The following is a 20,874-nucleotide window of genomic DNA, read 5'->3' as shown; positions in this document are numbered from 1 at the left end:
TCTGTCATTATTAGCCAATGATAACATTATCAAGCATAAATTCTCTATTAATATCAAATATTCACAATACAGACGGTACGGTTAGTACTGTAAAGGAAATTAATGATTGTATACAACCTACTGCCATAAACCTAATGGGGTAACTAATGTCCTTTCCATGTAATAATCTATCATCATTATTTGCCAATGATAACATTATCAAACACTGAGTGAGTATAGAAGGACAACATTATGATTGTGTATAAAAACTTTCTTTAATAAATCAATGGGGTACTAATGTCACTTTATACTGTAGGTAAATAATCTATCATAAAGCTCTGTCTACACTATCAAACTTTATGTGACAAAAAAATGTGATGTACCCATATATGGACATGATGATATCATATCACTACCATATTTTGGCATATCACTACCATATTTGAGCACAACTCACTTTTTTGTCAAAGTAGTTTGATAGTGTAGATAGAGCTTTATTAGCCAATGATAAAACAAAAACATTTCCTAAAAAATTAAATATTCACAATGTACAGTTTGTAGAAGGAATGTTTAAACAACCTACTGTACTGTCATACAGTAACTACAGTACAGTATGTGGTATGAATATCAATTTCTAAAGTAATAATCTATCATTATTTATAGCCAATGATAACATTATCAAACACATTAAAATCAATACAATTACAAACAATGTGTACAGAAGGAAATTAATGATTGTAAACAACCTACTCTGATAAACCTAATGGAACTAATCGGTGTAATAATCTATTAGCATAGCCAATGACAATTAGAACACATCCTTTCTGATACATAATGAAAATTAAACTCACAATGCTAATTGCTAGCATATTGACAGTAGAATGAAATTAATGATCTGTACAGTATATTAACTACCACCTACACATTTTATCATAACCTGAGGGGATGAAGTACATTTTACATTTTTTCAAGGTTGGAAAGATGAAAGTGTTATACAAAGACATCTTCTTGACTCAGGAAGATTGAATACATTCTCTCGCATTCATTAAATGATAATAAAATATTCTATTCTTAGATAAGAAAGCAAGTTAATTAGTTTCAATGTATTAAAGCATTCAACGCAAATTAGACAATGTATACGTCATCACAGCCAGTGTATGGATCTTGGAGAAAAACAAATCTTTAAATGTTCTTCAAGTGTTTTGATAGAATGAATTTGAGAACTAGTAATTTAATTGTATTGTGATTTGCAAACGATTTTATCAGAGGAAAATGGCAAAACATGTTTTTAGAGAACATAGGGATAAAAAAAATGTTTATGGTCGAGATCTAAAGATAAAATACTTAAAATAACAAATCTGTATACGGCTCTGGCTAAGTCGTCAATGATAAATATAAAACTGTAAGATTTGAACTCGTCACTTTTGACGAGTTAGGTTATCCATGTAAACACAACATGCACATACGTACGTTGAAGAAATATGAATGCAGAAATTTATTTTATTTTATTCGCATCCCATTGTAAGCCCGCACTCAGGTATAAGCACACACCTTAGTATAAGATAAACCTTGAGTTTAAGCACACCTCTAGGGTAAGCCCGTACCTTTTTGGTGGAATAATTTTCATGTTTAAATTATCCAAGTCCAATATTAACTTTGGTTTGATTTTATTCCTAAAAAGACCCACAACACATTAAAGGCCATTGTAAGGCTATGTAGTGTACAGTGGGTACCTTGCTTTATGTACATAAGTCAGGGTGTACTAATTTCATCTTAAAACAGCTGAGAGATACTATACGTGCTAACGTCACACTGGTAAATTACACCAGGTGAAATTGAATGAAGCAGTAGGTGTCATTGTTTTAAGACCAACGTCCGTATTATTATGCTGTACGTGTTAATTTTGCAAAGGGCTCTGTCTCTTGTGGGTGTTATTTAATCATTCATCAGTTAATTACTGTAGTATATAAAATAAGTACTGTAGGTTTATTTTTTCTCATAGAAATACAGACAGTAGGTATTCATCTATACAGAGGATATCCGTCATGGCAAATAAAATAATTTATAAAGTTATTTAAATACTATTCTTCTTATTAGCATTTTAGTTATATATACTTAGTGATAATAACACAGTACTATAGGTATTTTAAACAAAATCAAGACATTTTTGGCTCACCCTCTGTATGAAAGCAATCAATATTGCTGGTTGAATTGCTTTCACTTGTTCAATTTCAATTATATCAATTACTTCAGAAATGTGTGAGCTTATTCTGATTCAAGTATCACGATTTCCGCACTAGGTTTAAGAAGATTGCAATTATATCATAAGCGGACTTCAATTCACAACCAACTAAAAATGTGCATTTCCTTAATACTTTTATACGATTATTTTATATTGTACGTGTTGTGGATGTTGTCTCTTTGGTGGTATTTGATTGTAGCATTATTAACTAAATCTTTCATTTTATTTAAATTATTTTTCAAAAATTGGGGTACATAACAGAAAATGAGCCAAATTATTTTTGTAATTACTGTCTACTGTAGATCTTCTGACTTTTAATGAGTAAAGTACAGTATTTTATAATTAGTAGATTCGAACACTTTGTTTACTACTGTATCTAAATGTAGGTCACATGTAAAAATTGTGTTTGCCACTGTCAACTTTATTCATAATGAACACAATTTAGAATCGTATCAGCATCGAGATTTACTTTTCTAACATTTTAATTAACATTTCAAGTAAAAGGTTAAATGATGATGCACGTCGACAAGTGTTTTTCATCCATGGTGAATAATTTCACGAGTCTAAAGTAGGTAAACTTTGGATAGATATCGCAATAGTTACCACTTACGTTTTATTGTTCTAGCTAAATATCACAGCGTGCCTTTTGCTATCAGAGTACTAGAAATTTATGTTTGTATAGTGAAATCACCAAGAATGACAGTATCTTAGTATCTTGACCATTGGATAAGAACAGCATTAAGAAACTTAGCATATGTGTCCATTCTGGCTATGGAGACTGAAAGGTTATATACAATCTAGGTTGACTCTGTTCAATTATGAACATAGAGATAAGCTATAACTGTATCTGATAAAAACCAATTTGTGCAGGTTTCATTTCAATAACATACAGTATTGGATTGTGTGCTATATGAATGTTAAGCACTTTTATGACTTTATGTGTAAGAAAATATATTATGTAGCCTTACTGTCAAAATTTCCAGAGGCAATCTGTTTTTATCAGAGGTACTCTCAATAGGCCCTACTATTGGGTTATTCCTGTGCTTCTGTGCGGCTTGGACGGTGGGCATTTGAGGGTGAGCTTATAATTGGGGGTGGGTTACCAAATGGTGATTACAATTTGCACACTTTTATGAAGGAAACAATGGAACAAAAAGCGATCGATAAAGTTATTATTATTATTAAATTATTAGTCAGTTTAATACTATATTATACAAATAATGAATGTTTATGAGTGCAATGGTACAAATAATGGCACGAGGTGAATGATGAAAGGTTATATCAACGAGGCAAAGCCGAGTTGATATAACCTTTCATCATTCACCAAGTGCCATTATTTGTACCATTACACGAATACAAAACATTCATTATTTGTTTTATATAACATCTAAATAACAAACAAAAATGTTTCAAAAAGTACTATTTAACGATCGTTGAATAGTGCGTACTATTGCACGCCATGTGACCCACATTCGTCCAATCAAATGACAGGAATTTATATAGGTGTTATATAATAAAGAATAGAAGACACAATATACTGTAATGTTTTAGAATAGCACAACAAATGGCAGAACAATTAAAACACTATTAACATTTTACAAAAATATAATTTTAATCTTTTTTTTACATTCACATTTTGAAACTACTGTATTATTTTCTATTTTAATCTTCAAGAACATTTCGGAAGTCTGTTTGAATTCCAAAAACAAATAACAATTTGTTCATTTTACAGAAGTATAAAGGTTTGGAGTTTTTAAACAAAAATGTTTAGTTTCAACTAAATTTTAACTGTTATTTTCATTTGATTTTAACCCTAGAGCATATTTGGCAGGTGCGGTTGAATTCCAAAGGCATTGGTTCGAGTCAGAATCGGATTGGAAACTACCAGCTATGTTTAACAAGCAAGACAGTTCATTTAGTGAAGATGTTAAGTGACGGAGATGGAGACCTAGAATTTCCTGTAAGAATCCATTGTTAATCATAACATTGCAAACGAATGTCATATTGAAGATTTATTGGTTTGATTTGATGTGATAATAGATAATTTGTATGTATGTATAGTTGAACAGTACATTATACATTTTTAGGCTGATCCGAATCATATCAGAGTTCTGAGGTAGTGCAAGCTCTTTCATAATACATCCTATAAAACTCTGATGTACCTCTGATCAGGGCAAAAATGGCAAAAGGCTTCCTACTTCCTGGTGCTGTATAGACCGGAGAGTGAGGGAATCGGACTAGTGATACATGGGTTCAAACTTGTTGCTTTACTCTCATTCGGATGGGACATAAAGCTGTTGGTCCTGTGTACATACCTACAGTGCATGTATTAAGTACATATAATTCCTATATTAGAAAAGTAAATTGAATCTGCATGATGAAAGTGAAATACTATAAATTGTTTCCTTTACAAAAATAGAATTAATACAAAATGTCAATCAGTCACAGATTTGGAAAACTTTCCTTTGATAACATCAAAAGTTGATCAAAATTGATACACAAAATAAAAAGCGTAATATTCTGTACTGTATATTAATTTTGGATGTGAGTTATTTGTGCTAATAATTTTCACTTGTCAATTTTCAACAATAACGTACATAAATACTGTAAATTAATTTTAGATGCGAGTTATTTGAGTATGTGATATTTAACTTGAACAACCGTGAGTTATCCAAGTGTATGATTGCATTTGAAACACATAACTGGAAATGGTGAAATGGAAATTAATTATGCAAGTTAATAAACGGTTATTGCACCATACGTTTTATTTAAATAGCATAGGCTATGTCAGCAATGTAAAAAAGTATACAATACTACCTCCAATTAATGACCACTTTGATGAAACAGCCTATGTCAGCAATGTAAAAAAGTATACAATTCTACCTCCAATTAATGACCACTTTGATGAAGATGTTTTAGTTGTCTTTCACTTGTTTTTGTTCATCTTTGGCAGCAAAAGTGATAACTTTTCGGACTATAAATGATTTGATCGTTTTATCTCTTTTATGATCTTTTTGTTTGATCTTTACAAGAAGATTTACTTCCCGTTTGTCTTGCCAAATGAAGTTTTAAACTAATTCCCTGTCTCTATTGAAAATATAATATAGTACCAAAAGAACTGTTTTCTTTCAAACCATTTTTATTTATTTATTCTGTTTATATATTTTATTTTATTCAGTTGACAACCAACAGCGATAAAACCGCCACTAACAGGTTGAATCTAAACATAATGAACTATAATAATACATTCAAATAAGCAACAATAACATAAACAAAGATTGGAACATTATAGAGATTTAACAATGTTACCCTTAAATACATTTAAACTATCATAAATAAATCAATATCCAAACAAGTAACAAGCACACTATTAAATGTGTTAGGTAACCGCTGAACAATACGACCAGAAGGAACGTGAAGCAAACACTTGCTGCGAGTACGAGTTGGTATATTCAACTTAAACAAAGCAACAATTTGTTATTTAAAGAAAATCAAAATGCATCCTCATTTTTCGTGTCAGAATTTTTATTTCATGACTTCTGTTGGTAATTATATTATTAGCAATTCAAAAATATATTTTTATACAACAGATAAATAAATGAAAATTACAATAGCCAAATGTTTCATAAAATCCAGATCACAGTTTGCTTGTGTGTAAACTCAGTGCCATACCTGTGTTACACACCTGTTTTCACTCAGAATAAAGCTGATGGCAACAGACTACTCATATAAGTTGCAAAACATATCTTGGTTTAAAACAAACATCCTACCAGGAGTTTGTCTGTACCTTTTTTTACAACGTTTTTGTTGGTTATTTTTTTAACTGCACAGTGCAATGTTTTATTTTATGGATATTGAACATGAACTGTTATCATTTATGTTTCACCTACTGTTTTATAATTTAACTCTACACATGGATATATACCTCCATGCTGAACAGTAGTTTCAGTATAGCAGTTGTACTGTAACATTGCTATATCAGTTGACTTAAACTTATGGCCTGCCTAGTCATGGAAATCCTATGGGCCTACTGAACCTCTTCCCATTTTTTTTTCATAATTGCATCATGATAAAACATTTTCGATTATGTTTAATACATTATTTTTTTACTAATTTGTTATATTCTATTGATTAATTGTACTACAATCAATGAATCTTTCCATTTTTCTATTATTATCAAAACAGTTGTCAACCATTCGCCGATGTGGTCATTCTGACTGCTTCTTTTTCATGGAAGTAGGACGTCAAGCACCCACTGGTTCTGGAGAGCTGTGGATGCAAGTTGATGACACAGTAATTGCTCAAAACATCCATGAAGCTACTTTAAAGTAAGTAGAAACAGAGTTTGTACAGTGTTTTAGTATGTTTTGAAGGGATATGGAAATTCAACAAGGGTGGATCCAAGAATAGGAGCGGAAAAAGTTTGCTTATACTGTGAGATTTCAGTGGAGGATTCAGAAGTTTGAAATAAAGGGGAATGGGGCAGAACCTAAAATTGGTTAAATGAAGTGCTCAACTTAATATGACAAAATATTTTTGAAATTTACAGTTGTTACTGTGGGGGGGGATTGCAAGTCGGAGACTAATAAGCCATCTCTCCCTATGGACTTGAGGTTGTCTCTATGGGTTTGTGGCCTTTTACGAAAGATTTTCCTTTTGTTCATCTTTCAGCTCGTCTCATCTCTGATTAAAATTCACTTAGAATTGATTGATTATTATCTACTAGCGAAGGAAATAGATTGTTTTTCACAGACAACTATTTATGAAATAAATTGAAGTTGAATAATATTTACCAAAATATTATTTTATCTAATCATGGACTGATTGTGAAATAAATGAATAAAGGAAACCATCAATTATTCTGAACATATTGACAATCAATTCCATTCTTAATGTCTTGCCTGTATCCTTCTGCATACTGACATACACTCTAGTGTATTATTCCTAGTTTCTTGATGCCTATATATCCTTCTGATCATATTGACTATATATCCTTCTGATCATATTGACTATATATCCTTCTGATCATATTGACTATATATCCTTCTGATCATATTGACTATATATCCTTCTGATCATATTGACTATATATCCTTCTGATCATATTGACTATATATCCTTCTGATCATATTGACTATATATCCTTCTGATCATATTGACTATCCTTCTGATCATATTGACTATATATCCTTCTGATCATATTGACTATATATCCTTGTGATCATATTGATATGCGCTAGTGTATTCTAAATTTCTTGATGTGTGTTCCCATAATAAAATAGATTACCTTTCATCATCATCTCAAGGCTTCTATGTTTTTAGGTACTATTATTAATTAAATTGTTGAATGTCCAATCAATACTTACACTTCAGTACATGTATTGTTGACCAGTATATAGTTTGATAACCCCATTGGGATGTCAAGCACTTTATGCATACTGCAGTAATAACATCTTAATGGTCAATACTTTGACCTTAATATTGTCTGGATCATAGCAAAGGTCAGTTTCATACATTAATGATGAAGTCTACTGTATGAAAAGCAAAATAGTTTCATGTTCTATTCCTCAGGGTTGGAGCCGCATGACTTAAGAAAATATCATAATTGCTATTATAATTTCTGTATTCTGGTCGTATTATGTAAAGTGAAATAAATTATCAAAATTACTATCAAATTTGAATGGTTGCAATTATCAGTTAAGTGATCATTATTTTTAGTTTGTTGATTGTCAACCAGCAAACCAAAATATAAGAATAATATTTTAGTGTGTTGGAAAAAAAAAAGTCAAATTCTCGATAAGAAAATAACATATATAATCATGAAAAATTATAATTGTAGTATAAAATCATTTAATCTTATAAGAATGTTTACAATGCCTACCTACAGTATGTTACATATTATTCGTAATGTTCATCATTTCGCTGAGGTCGTCGACCTCAAGCTTGTTTGTGTACACTTGGTTGACCCAGTCTCAATGGGATGCTGTCCACACCACAGTGGGTGTTTCCAATGTATTCATTCAGTAGCAAACAAACCACAACATGCCTCCTATTCTTGTACTAACACCTCTTTAAACTAATCATTATCACATGTTGAGTACAGTATGTTATTGAACATTTTCAATGTGACCTGTTCGTAGTCTAGTATCCACTGTGGTGCTATTTTTACATAATATAAACATAAGCAAGAGGAGTGCCAGTGCTAACTGGAATTAAACCTAAAACTAGGTCCAGGTGGCAATTTGCATTACAAGTGAAACTTACAGCATTCTCAAATATGAACTTATTTCCAAAGGAGTCAGAGACAAAGTGGTCCTAGTAGGAATTGAACCAAGAACTTTGTATTGCTAAACTTATTTATATAATAATGTGTGATTATAATATACAAATAATGAATATTTTATAGTGGAATAGTACAAGTAATTTCAAGAGGTGAAAGATGAAATTCTATTTTCATGCAGCGATTAGTTAAACAACCAGAGATCGACATTGTTGTTAAGGGAGTCCGAGTAGTCTTCCACTGACAAATATACACTCCTGAGCGTAGAATAGGACTTGTTTTTTTATTATGTGACCACTGATCGTCCAATAACATAGAAGGAATCTATTTGGGTGTTAATTATATAATTAAGCCTTAAAATTAACCAGAATAACAAGAAATGTTAAAGCTGTCATGTGCTCAGCTTCTATGCATTTGGGAAGCACTTTAGAATGTTTATATCTAGTACATTTGGCAGCTGTACATTTTTATCAGATAGTGATTTTTTTTTTAAATAGTTTGTACTAAAACCAAATTGATAGCATAGCTTTCATACTGTAAATTCTGGTTTGATGTTTTCCCTGCGAAATGAATACGTTTTACAATCAATGGCTATCATAGCTTTTGCATTATAAAAGTCTTGCTTTGATTTAAAACCAATGATAACTTTCTAGATCTAAACTAATTCCTCAATGATTGAGAAAATCTTCAATATCATATTTCATCATCTAGGCCAAATATTTAATGTTTTTCATTAAATTTCAACATATTTCTGTACAATTTATAATGTAATTAACAGAAAAAATATTTTTAATTTTCTATTCATTAGTTATAGTACTATATTATACAACAACTTTCAATTATAAAAATATTTTAAGTTTTATTATGAATCAATAATCATCGTCATGCTCTAAGTTAAGCTAAATTGCTTGCTTTAAAACTATCGTTTTAGCTAAATATATAAATATTACAGTAGGTTAATTATCTGTTTAATGTTTATCGGTTATTTTTTGGCTGCAGAAACGCGGCCTTAGTGTCCGACAAACGCGGCCTTAGTGTCCGACAAACGCGGCCTTAGTGTCCGACAAACGCGGCCTTAGTGTCCGACAAACGCGGCCTTAGTGTCCGACAAACGCGGCCTTAGTGTCCGACAAACGCGGCCTTAGTGTCCGACAAACGCGGCCTTAGTGTCCGACATGATTCAATGTGTTAAAGTCTGTCTGTATGTGCTTTGCCGCTTTGTGCGGTAACTCATGGCGCAGTTGACCAAATGTATACACATACAGCAACTTTCATCTCCCTGTGTTCCTTCTTGTCGATTTCTGCCTCCAAACGAATCAGTCTATTTATAGATCTATATGCTATACTATAGAAACAGTATTGTGCATTACTTTGTCTGATGATTCTATAAACAGTGTATGTGTGTATTCTAGAGAACTACAAACAACATAGAAACAAAGTTAGAACTATATTTGGCATGAGTCCAGAATCTTTTGCAGCAGATAAAATGTGTTTAGATTCTATAAATAATCAATTTCATACATTATTTTTATGTTATTAATTGTAAATTATATGATTTATGATTGTTGGGTCAGTCATAAATCTACCATAGATATCCCCAAAGTATTATTATCTAATAAAACTTTCATTATGAGTTTTAATCTGTCAGATATCAACTGTGAATTTGTCCTTTCTATACAGTACTTAGAAAAAGAAGTACAATTCCTGAATTGCTCATAGAGATATTTCTCTGTGGAGTAATTTATCTACAGATTTCAGATAATGTTAATTAATTCAAATACGGTTTTAGCCGCAAGCGAACTGCGGATGTTATAAAAAAAAAACACTGTCGTTGCAATGTCATTAACGCTCATTGTTCTATTCATCCTATGGAATTTTTTTCTCTTCAAAGTAATTACCATCATCATTTTCATCAAAATAACATTCCAGCTGAAACTGCTGGAAAATATTGCATAACATATAAATAACAGATTGAATGAAGATATGTTAAATACAGATTTGTATACATACTGAAAATAACAAAACTATTTTCAGACGGAAACATAGCAAAAACTATGTGGTCTCACAGGCGGCAAAATTATAATGCAAAAGAATAGACATCAGGTTGAGTTCAGCACTTAATTTCACATTACCATTATCATTGTCGGTCAATTAAATTTTTTTTTTATTTATTTATTTATTGAATTTTTTTTTTTCTGGTGGAACTGGCCTTAAAGCCCTCTGGGCTTATTTAAGTTTCTCCAGCATAAGTGCATTCTACTCTATTAACTCTCTATTATTACAGGATGTATCTTATGTATCTTATGAAAATAATTGAATAGAAAATCATCATCTAATCTTTGTCACTTATATTTCCATCATTTCATCACCATTTTTTTCACAATCAATAGTTATAAACAATACTTACCAATATTTTTATATTTTTGAAGAAAATTTCATCTTCAGTGTCAATGTTTGCCTTTGTTTTTCTGAGAAGCAATGTGGTACCTATTAAACCCAGACATTCCATTATTCCCAAGGGGGTGTAAGCCATGTGAGCTAAATTGTGTAATATGCTGTATAATATCATAGCAAGGACATAGTTTTGTTGCCAAAATATTTTATTATTTGTACCCAGTAAAGCAATTGAGAAAGTGTTTTGTAATATTACAAAAACGTTTGAAAATGAAGGGAGAATAATGTGTGGACCACATTTCTGCTATACTAGAATAATTTAAATTAGTACCTAGTTTTTTGTTTCATTCACATGTTCCATTTGTATGTAAGACCAAGTCTTAGTAAAGCTTGACCTACTATAGGATGTAAGCGCAACTTAAGTAATTTGACCAATCATAACACGATGACCATACGAACTGTCGCTTGTTATTGACCAATTCACTTGTGTTACACATTATGCCCTTGCATTGCGTCGAACTAAAAACAAACTTTTACATTCAATAATCTGACGAACCTAAGTGAACACAAGTAATTTGACCAATCACAACATGTTGGATCATCCTAACTGTCTCTTGTTATTGACCAATCCACTTGTGTTGCACCTATATCCTTGCATTATTGCGTTGCAAGTGAGAACCAACTTTTACAGTACATTCAGTCTGCAAGATGACGCAGTATCTTTTCTATCTAAAGACACAATACGGCATACAAAACTGATGCCTTTTCACACAGTCTTTCAACACTACCAATTTAAGTTTATTGTTTTCTTTAATCTTATAGTGCCATGCAATCAATAAACCAGCTGGAGGAAATGCGACCACGCAGTCATAGCAACAATTCAAACGATAACAAATCTCACCGCAGACCAACGGGACCCTCTAGAAGAAATCGATGCGACAGTATGCCTGCTCACATCACACAATCACATTTGAACAGTGATCGTGAAGAATCGCAAAATTGGGAAGAACACGTTCCACACAGCCCATCAAGGTGAGCAATTTATACCTTTATTATAATATATTTAATGCGAAAAGAGAGAGAGAAAGATTATTATTATTTGAATCTTATACTGAAGATTTTAATTAAAGACCGAAATCATTGAGAAACCACTAAAATATTTCTTAATGGTATTTGAAGGGACAACAAAAAAACGTTGTGATGTGAGTCTCTGATCTTTTAAATGTGTTCCCATAAAGTAATTTACAGTAGGTATAGATGTAGTACTTTTATTTCTATATTTACAATTTAAATTTTAGATTAGTTATTACTTCTATTAACAGAACCATATCTAATAAGAATTTTTTTAAATGTTTTTCTTACAACATACATGTTACGTGAAAAAATTAAATGTTTAAACATTAATCTTTTGTTTTTGTGTTCACTTTCAACACTATCATAAATTGCTTGAAGCAATGCATTTCCACATGCATTGAGCTAACGTTAAATGAAGTAACCTTTTACACAAGATCTCATTAATACTAATTCGCAGAAAAGTCTGTTGTTCAAGATTTAATCCAAGAAGCGGTGTTATGAACCGTTTAATGCGCTCACTAATCAATCTTTTCAACTACGGGAGAAAATATCTCTCGGTAATTTTCTGAAGTGAATTTCCACGATGTTGGTGAAGTAAAACTTAATAGGAAGTCCTTCAGTTTCATTAAAAAAGACTTGCCTATTGTGAAGATGGCTACCTCAAATGTCATCTTCAATTCTTTTCAATTAAATGTTACTATACAGTACTAATTAACATTCTACTGAATTATTGAATATTATAAAATCATTATATTCTATTTTGTAGATACTGTATCTCTATTCCTTTCTAATTTTTCCTTTTTATTATTGCAAAATTGAGAAATTTTGTACCAATTATTACTGTAACTTTGATTACAAATTAATTTTTTATAAATAAAAAAAAAAATAGCCCGAAAAGGTAAAAATCAATCAATTAAAACCAAGCAAACTAAATAAGCAAGTAAATTAATTTACCAACAATTAAACAAGCAAACAAAATAGCCAACGAGTAAACAATATCATTGGATGAAAACACAATTGAGTTGGCCAATCACAAGCAACAGTTTGAGTGATCCATTGTGCCGTGATTGGTCAAATTACTTGCTGTTGATTGATTGATTGATTTTATTCGATATTCATACACAAAAGTTAAAATATACAATGTACAAAAAGAATACTAGGATAACCCATTAAGTCGACAAATAAAAAGTAAACTTATTTCCAATGGGGTCAAATCCGTATTAACTGAAAAAGTGAGTGATTGGGCCTAGTACAATATATCATTAAGTTGGACGCAGTAAAAATGGAAAAACAAGAAAATACATAAGACAAGATAACATAAAAAAACAATATTAAAAAATAACTTAATTAAACGGATATTCCAAGCTGTTCATTATTAAAATAAATAAATAGTTTTATTTTGAAGGTTGCATTATTTTGTATTGATTTGAGTGAATTCGGGAGCCAGTTCCAGTCACGGATACCTAAGAAATAAAAAGTTGAATCATTAACGCCAGTAGCCTTAGGAGTAACAACATTAAATGTTGTACCCCTGGTGAAATGTTTATGACCGCTAGTACCATGTCAATGAAGGTGTTTGGATGGCATGGGCTTAGATACAAATTACCAAATAATGTGGGTTGCAACATTCTAAAATAGTAAATAGCTAAGGTTACTGTTTAAATGTCAGCTGAACATTGATGAACTTGTTAAACAAGTGATTATCAAGATGCTTGGCTTAAAACTAATAATATGCTAGGCTGGGTAAATCCAACACCTTTCTCTAGAGCATCGTAACAAAGATATTGATACGACACATAGGTGACTTTAAAATGACTGTTGAATGTTGTTTGTTGAGCAGCTATGTGTGCTACTTTGCTGTATGAATGTTGCTATCTTCCCCTGAATGTGCTTTGCATTTGGTCAGCCATACAGTTTGCTTACTCTTTGTTATTTTATAAAAAAAAAACTGAAGACATTCAATATAGTTTATTTTATTACATAATATTTAGTTCTTTTTTACAAAAGTGTTTTTTACAAGAGTGAATTGAATTTTGTTGAATATTAGACTGTAAGTGGTAAAAAAGATAATGAAAAAGAAAACATGATTTATAGAAGGAAAGAGGAAAGGAACAAAGAATTGGAAAATTAAAGAAATTAAGAAATATAGAGAAATGAAGATTGTAGAAAATAAAGAAATGATTCAAGGAAGAAAATAAAAGATAAGACGAATAGGAGAGGAATGAAGTATTTATAGAGAAAGTTAAGAGAGAAACGAATGAAGGCAGAGATGAGAAGAAAATTAAGAAAAGAAAAATAGGAGGGAAAAAATGAAAACTTTAGGATGAGAAAAAAAGAAAGTTATAGGAAAGATGAATGTAGAGATGAGAGAAAGGAAAATTTAAGATGTACATAATAAAAAAAATAAACTGAAGAATTAGGAAAAGAGAAGAATGGAAAAAATATAGTGGAAAACCTGAGTGAGAAAATGATAACTAAAGATGAGAAGACAAGGAATTAAAGGGAGAAAGGGAATGAAAGAAAAGGAAAAGAAATGAATGGAACATATAGAGGAGAAGAAGTGAAAAGGAGAATAAAATAATAAGATATTAAATAAGTAAATATGTTTTAAAAAGTTAAATTTAATCTTCACTTTTGAAGAAGTTATTGCCTTATTTCAGATAGATTAATTATAGTTATGACATTTATAATTGATGAGTGTGTTTAGTGTTTAAGCTATTTGCTTTGTCTTGCCTAACATTCAGAAAATTAATCCTACTGGACTTGATTGTATCTTGTCTTGTCAGGACAAGACATCAATTCTTGATACATTATTTTTTTAACATACAGTACAATGAATAATATTGTTATTTTGTTAAACATTGAGTTTCACTGTAAGATAATTCCTTAAAATATATATAGTTGTAAAATGATACATTTGTAATCAATTTGGTTATTTTTAAAAAGAATTGTATTAAGCAATAGACAATAGTTTATTTGTATGAAAATTTTAATTAAAAGTTGTTTTGGTTATTTTAAAAAATGATTTCTTTATAGGATAATTGTTATTATTAAATTCCATGTTCAGTAGTAAAATACATACGACTATATTAAATGACCCATTATTAAATACACAATCAAAACATACAGAAATTGTAAAAAATATAACATTATTATTTATAACAAACTGTACTGTTTCTGTGTTACTTTTTAATTTAATGTTCAGGTACGGGCATGAATATTTGTTAAAATACTATCTGGTTAATGTACATAAATCAAATATGTGCAATAAAAACGCCGAAAAAACATGCATTTCTCTTAAAATTCTACTATAAAAACCAGACAGACACTTTTTTCAGAATTTAATTAAAGAATGGATTTTACTGTGTAATTTGAACTATCCCTCCACTGATAAGAAACTGCTTATTTTCAACAAAATCCTGTTAAAATCTTGAAAATTATGAAACGTTGGGTAACTATAGATAATTATTGTAATGTATAATCAATGTCAATGTTTTGCCTGCACCTGGCCATTAAACTCCTCCAATGTCAGTAATCATCTGGCCTCAATAAGGCCTGTAAAGATTAAAATCAATCAATACATAACAGATTGGTATCTGCAAAAACTAGCATGTTTGACTGACAGCTACCATAACAAACATGACAAAATACTGTATAATGGGTTATTTTGGGATATCTCGTACTGTACCAATTTTCACATTTTTACATTGTTATGAATGATTTACATCAGATCCGAACAAACCTTGGATGGAGTTTTTCTTTCCAAAATTCGGATTTGGTGTGTGTTTAAATATTTAGTTAGGACTTTTGCTCTGTTGTTTGTTAATTGTTTCCGTGTTGTATTAAAAGCACCTTCAGAGAACGGACAAGGAGCGAAGGCGAGGGTCATCTTAGAACTCGCTGGGGGAAACTAAGGTAGTATCGTCTGTTAATTGCCATGTCAAAGTCATCTATTTCAGTTACTGCAGTAAATATACAGTAGTTTTTATTTATTAATGCAAACAAATAATAATAATAATAAAAGAATTTTCAGAGATTTTGACCAACCAAAATGATATGATTGTGTAGACAATTTTTGTGAAAGTCTTGATTCACTGATAAATTCATATTTTTCACTTTGCATTTGAATTTTGACTTTAAAGCTTCAACCACTTGTTTTTTGACTAAATAATAAATGTTAACTTCTGCAGTAAACACGATGTACTGCAACAACTGACAGTAGATTGATTTTGATATGGTTTCTAACACCATCTAAAAAAAGTATTGACTTCAATGGGAATTTAAAACGTTGCCTTCTTTCTCTTATGATTGTTTTATATGCAGAGTTTCTTTAAACAAAATTTATATTATAGCATGGTAAATGTAATGGTTTCTAATTTTATTTACTCTTAAATTATTCATTTTACATTCCCATTGAAGTCTTTGAAGTCTGTGTGTTTGTTTCATATCACCGCAAGTATATACAACTCACCACACTGTTATAGCTCAACTAACAAAATAGATACAGTAGATCGATTCATAAAGTACTATTCATTTCCTTATATTAATTCTTGTGTGTATTTGATCATGGGATTTTTAGATAAAAGCACGATTACACAGATGGATTTATGATTTTAAAAACATTTTTTTTTCAGTGCATAATGTGTTCTTAATTGTTTTTGTAATACTAAAATATTTTAGATAAGTATGATATCAAATACTAGAAGCACAAAATATAGGTATCATTCATTCAGTGATTTAAAGTCAACATAGCGTATGTGCATGTTTTATCTAGGCGGAATTAGCCAATTTAATTGTTCGACATGTTTATTTAACAAAAAATACATACTTAAAACAACATTGTTGATTTTACGTGTCTTTACGGATTTGAAGCATTTTAAATTCATCACAGCATCAGTGTTTACCAGAGCTGCGTCGGATGTAATTATTTATTAAATACAGAAATAACTGTAAAAAAATGAATTCAAACAGTAATCGTTGGTTTAAAAATTGTTTTTCTTAATGTCAAATTATCATAATTGTCACAAAAACTATCAAACTTTTTTTGACAAAAAAAAATGTCATGTGCCCATGTATGCCCATGATGATGTCATAGCACTACCATATTTAAGCATATCACTACCATATTTAAGCACATCACACTTTTTTTGTCAAACTAGTTTGATAGTGTAGACAGAGCTTTAAACCAAATTTTCGGGATATTTTGTTTAGTATTCGTAAGATTGGATAAATAATTGGGAGGTTCCCAATTGCAAGGGTTGTAACGTCTGTGTGCAAACTAAATTAACTAATACAAAAATAAACATATGGCTAAGTCATAAAGAAGGGTATCATTAAAATGATAATTTTTTTTTAATTTTATTTATAATTTTAATGTATTTATAAATATTATTAAAAATTAGTAAATAAACACAAAGAAAATGTAACAACAATAAATGAATAACATTCAGAAAAAATTTACACAAATTTCTTTTTTTCTGACATTAAGTCTCTTGAATGTAAGAAAGTTAATTGAAAATTGTCTAATCTAAAACATGACCAGTCAAAAGGCAACAAGAAGTGAGCGATGCGCGCCCAAAGCCTAGTATCATGCATCGTTAAATTAGGCAACATATCCATTTATTTAATTACACTCTATTAAAAAAACGGCTGTTCTCAGAGGTCAACGACTCTGAATTATAAACCTCGGTTTATGATAGAAAAACAGTAAATGATGTTCATCACGAATGATTTGTCTTATACATATGTTGGCTCAACAATATGATAATATGTCACAATTTCAGACAAAGAAAACAGATTTCTTGAAATGTTGATGGCCAAATGTTGCATTGCGAGATTTATTGCAAGGTTTAGTATTTTAGAATTGATATATAGTCGATAATTATGTGTTGCTGCCTAAAGAAGCCCCTCATTTCCATGTGTTGTGTTGAGAAATTTATCAGGTTCATCCATAACAATATCTATTATGATACTCATTCATTCAATCTTTTATTTTGGAATATCTGGTCCATAGAAAGTAAAATTACATATAAATTATAAACAAAAATTTTCTGTACTGGCTATAAATGACGACACTCTCTCATCTCAGAATGGCATTCAACCCAGATAGCATCTTATTGTAGCATTTCCTGAAGAAATCACAAGGTACCCTGATTATAGTTGCACCATATGCAGCACAATACATATTTACACAATATGTTCTAAATAAGACACATTTCACATCGACAGAACACATGCTAAATTTTCTGACCAATGAGTTGGTTCTGATACACAAAGATCTGTATTGCTGGTTTATATCCTTAAACTCATCGACTTCCTGGACTAATTCTTCCAGTAGATCATTAGACCTTTCTAAAAGATCTTTTCTTATTTAAATTTAAATTATTATTAATAGTACATTGCATTACATTTTGTTTTTCTATTTTTTGCTATGGCTATATTATGTCACCATAATATTCCGAAATAAAAAGATGAATGAATTAAGACCGAATATTAAATTTCATATTTTGCAGGTTCCACAAATTAAGTAGATTTACCTCATAACAATGATTATATTATTGCAAAGATTTATTTTATTGTAGAATATAACCTATAAGAATTAACTGTTTTATTAGCAATGATCAAAAGTAAAATTGGCTTTTAGTTTTGATATATTATTATAAAAATATATTGTGTTTTAAGATAGTGAAAATGCCTTTGTCTCAAAACTATGAGATACAATTTTAGCCAAAATAAAGTAAAAATAAAATATTCTTAAAGTGTGCGTAAAAATTAATTGGATTTAATACTTAAAATCATGTTATTTTTACTCTACTCTACTCAATATGCATGTGGCGCGTCATGAAAACGGAAAGGTACGTCACAATCTGATGCAAACCTGAACTGAAACCAGTGCAGGTTAAAGACCTTTAAAACTAGTGTAGCTAGAGTAAGTTGCAAATATGTTTACTCTAGGTTTTTCTAGTGGCCCATGCATGCCCTTTAATGCATGTCCAAAGCTATAAAGGGTAAGTGCTATAATATTTTGAAAACAACCCCAAACTATATTATGGTGCTATTATAAAATCGAAAGATATTGGCATAAAAGTAAACATGGGTATATTTCATGGCGTACCAATAGCGGAAAAATGTCGTATTTTAGCAGGAAATGACATGAAATATCGGGAGACTATATCGCTATTATCGGAAGAGTTGGGAGGTTTGCAATCGTTTTTTTTTGTCCTAAAAGTTTAGTGTCAGTGTTTTGTTTCACTTTATTTCAAGAAAATAGTTAAATAATAATAATGGTTTCTCTACTCTTGGCCCTCTGAGCACGCCACTTTCTATTGTTTTTTTAAGAACATTCATCTAAAGAAAATCTAATGTAAAGTAAATGAGGATTTGTGCTTAATCCAATTGTATATAATTGGATTTCCGTATTAGAAATGTGTTTAGTTATGTAATACAATTCAATAAACAAAATGGTTTTTTTTCTATCATGTAATTTTTCAGGTATTTAAAAAAAAATTATTCTATGGAAATTTTATTTTAAATTATATTTTAATCTTTGTTTGTTTATAAACTGAAACTTTTCAACACAATTTGCCGTCATTGGTACATAAATATGTACAGGTATGTAGTTTTGCAAATTTGTATTGTAAATTTGTAATTGCTGTGATACTCTGTATCTTTGCTGAACTTTAAAACCACTATAGTATTTCATACTTTCATTCATCCTGACCTTGGAATATTTAATCAGATATTTTATTTCACTTTATTATATTATTATGAATATACAGTACAACAGTGTGGTTCCATTTTATCTTCATATTTTTTCATTTTCACAAAGTCCCATGCAGCTACACAGAGAAGGCGGCCCTACAGTATGCCATTTGTAATTTACAAAACCCTAAGTGTGAACAGGCCCTAAGAAGGTCATCTAGTCATTCCAATTATTATATCACCTATTGTGTTATGGTTACTGTATATTTCACTTTTGTAGTTTGATTTTATATAAATATTTTTTTTAATAATCGTGTGCGTCACTATTTATATTATACAGTATTTCACGGTTGCACTTTGTTTCGAAAAGAAATAGAAAGAAAAATAATGTCTGCACATACTTGCAAACCAATACTGTTTGTGGCAGCTTCAATGATGCCATATAATACTATGGTACTAGTCACTGAAGCTATCACAACATAATTGGGGAGCAGGCCTACAAATGTTTTTACATGCATTATATAACAGAAATATATTTATATATATTTATGTATAATTTATTCTAATGCCTCACCTGTAAATATATAATCATCTCTCTGAGATCCCGATTTGTGAATTAATATACTGAGTAAAAGTTGAGGGCTAACAGTATCGCCGAGGGTGTTAAAGAGTCGTTATCCAATCGAATTTGAAAACTACCATGAAAGTTCCACTTGTCTAATGGTTATAAGATGTCTGCATATCAAGCAGAAAGCTCTGTGTTTCAATCTCGGTTGGGGCGGCTTTTTCACATTCTCACAGACTCTCTCATCATTTTAAATTAGACACATCGTTATTTATTTGGTCTGCAGTCATGAGCACAAAATCATTTTCATGTCAATACAATATTCAAGTAAATCCATGCCCACATTTGTTCTTTCAGTTTCTAATCTAGTATTTAAAAAAAATGTACTTCTTTTTAATAATAATTTAAAGTTAATAAAAAAAGAAGTTCTGTCTACACTATCAAATTTGATGTGCCCATTATGGACACGATAATGTCATATCACTGTCATTCAATATGTAATCTTAAATGTTAATGTAATTAATGATGTCTTTATTTAGTCTTATGAGGATTAGCAGTATAGTTCGTCCAAGAACAGCAAGCGAAGGGGAATTCCACTATCGTGGAGGGCGAACACCCGACAGGTTTGTCAGATTTACA

The 20,874-nt window shown here is 30.5% G+C and overlaps 1 protein-coding gene across 2 annotated transcripts in view; it reads left to right on the top strand.

Moving 5' to 3' along the window:
- Positions 1-20,874, top strand: part of LOC140054362 (uncharacterized) — a 53,848-nt gene that overhangs the window by 15,551 nt on the left and 17,423 nt on the right. The window contains exons 4-7 of one of the 2 annotated variants that reach the window (XM_072099331.1): positions 4,039-4,181; positions 6,407-6,549; positions 11,718-11,927; positions 20,775-20,858. In XM_072099331.1, coding sequence (XP_071955432.1) covers positions 4,039-4,181; positions 6,407-6,549; positions 11,718-11,927; positions 20,775-20,858 — 580 coding nt within the window. The remainder of the gene's footprint in view (positions 1-4,038; positions 4,182-6,406; positions 6,550-11,717; positions 11,928-20,774; positions 20,859-20,874) is intronic. The other variant, XM_072099340.1, reaches the window with a different exon arrangement.

Source organism: Antedon mediterranea, chromosome 1, assembly GCF_964355755.1.
Source record: "Antedon mediterranea chromosome 1, ecAntMedi1.1, whole genome shotgun sequence".
NCBI classification, from domain to species: Eukaryota; Metazoa; Echinodermata; class Crinoidea; order Comatulida; family Antedonidae; genus Antedon; species Antedon mediterranea.
The sequence above is the reverse complement of the archived record's forward strand: the minus strand, read 5'-3'. Positions and strand labels throughout refer to the sequence as shown.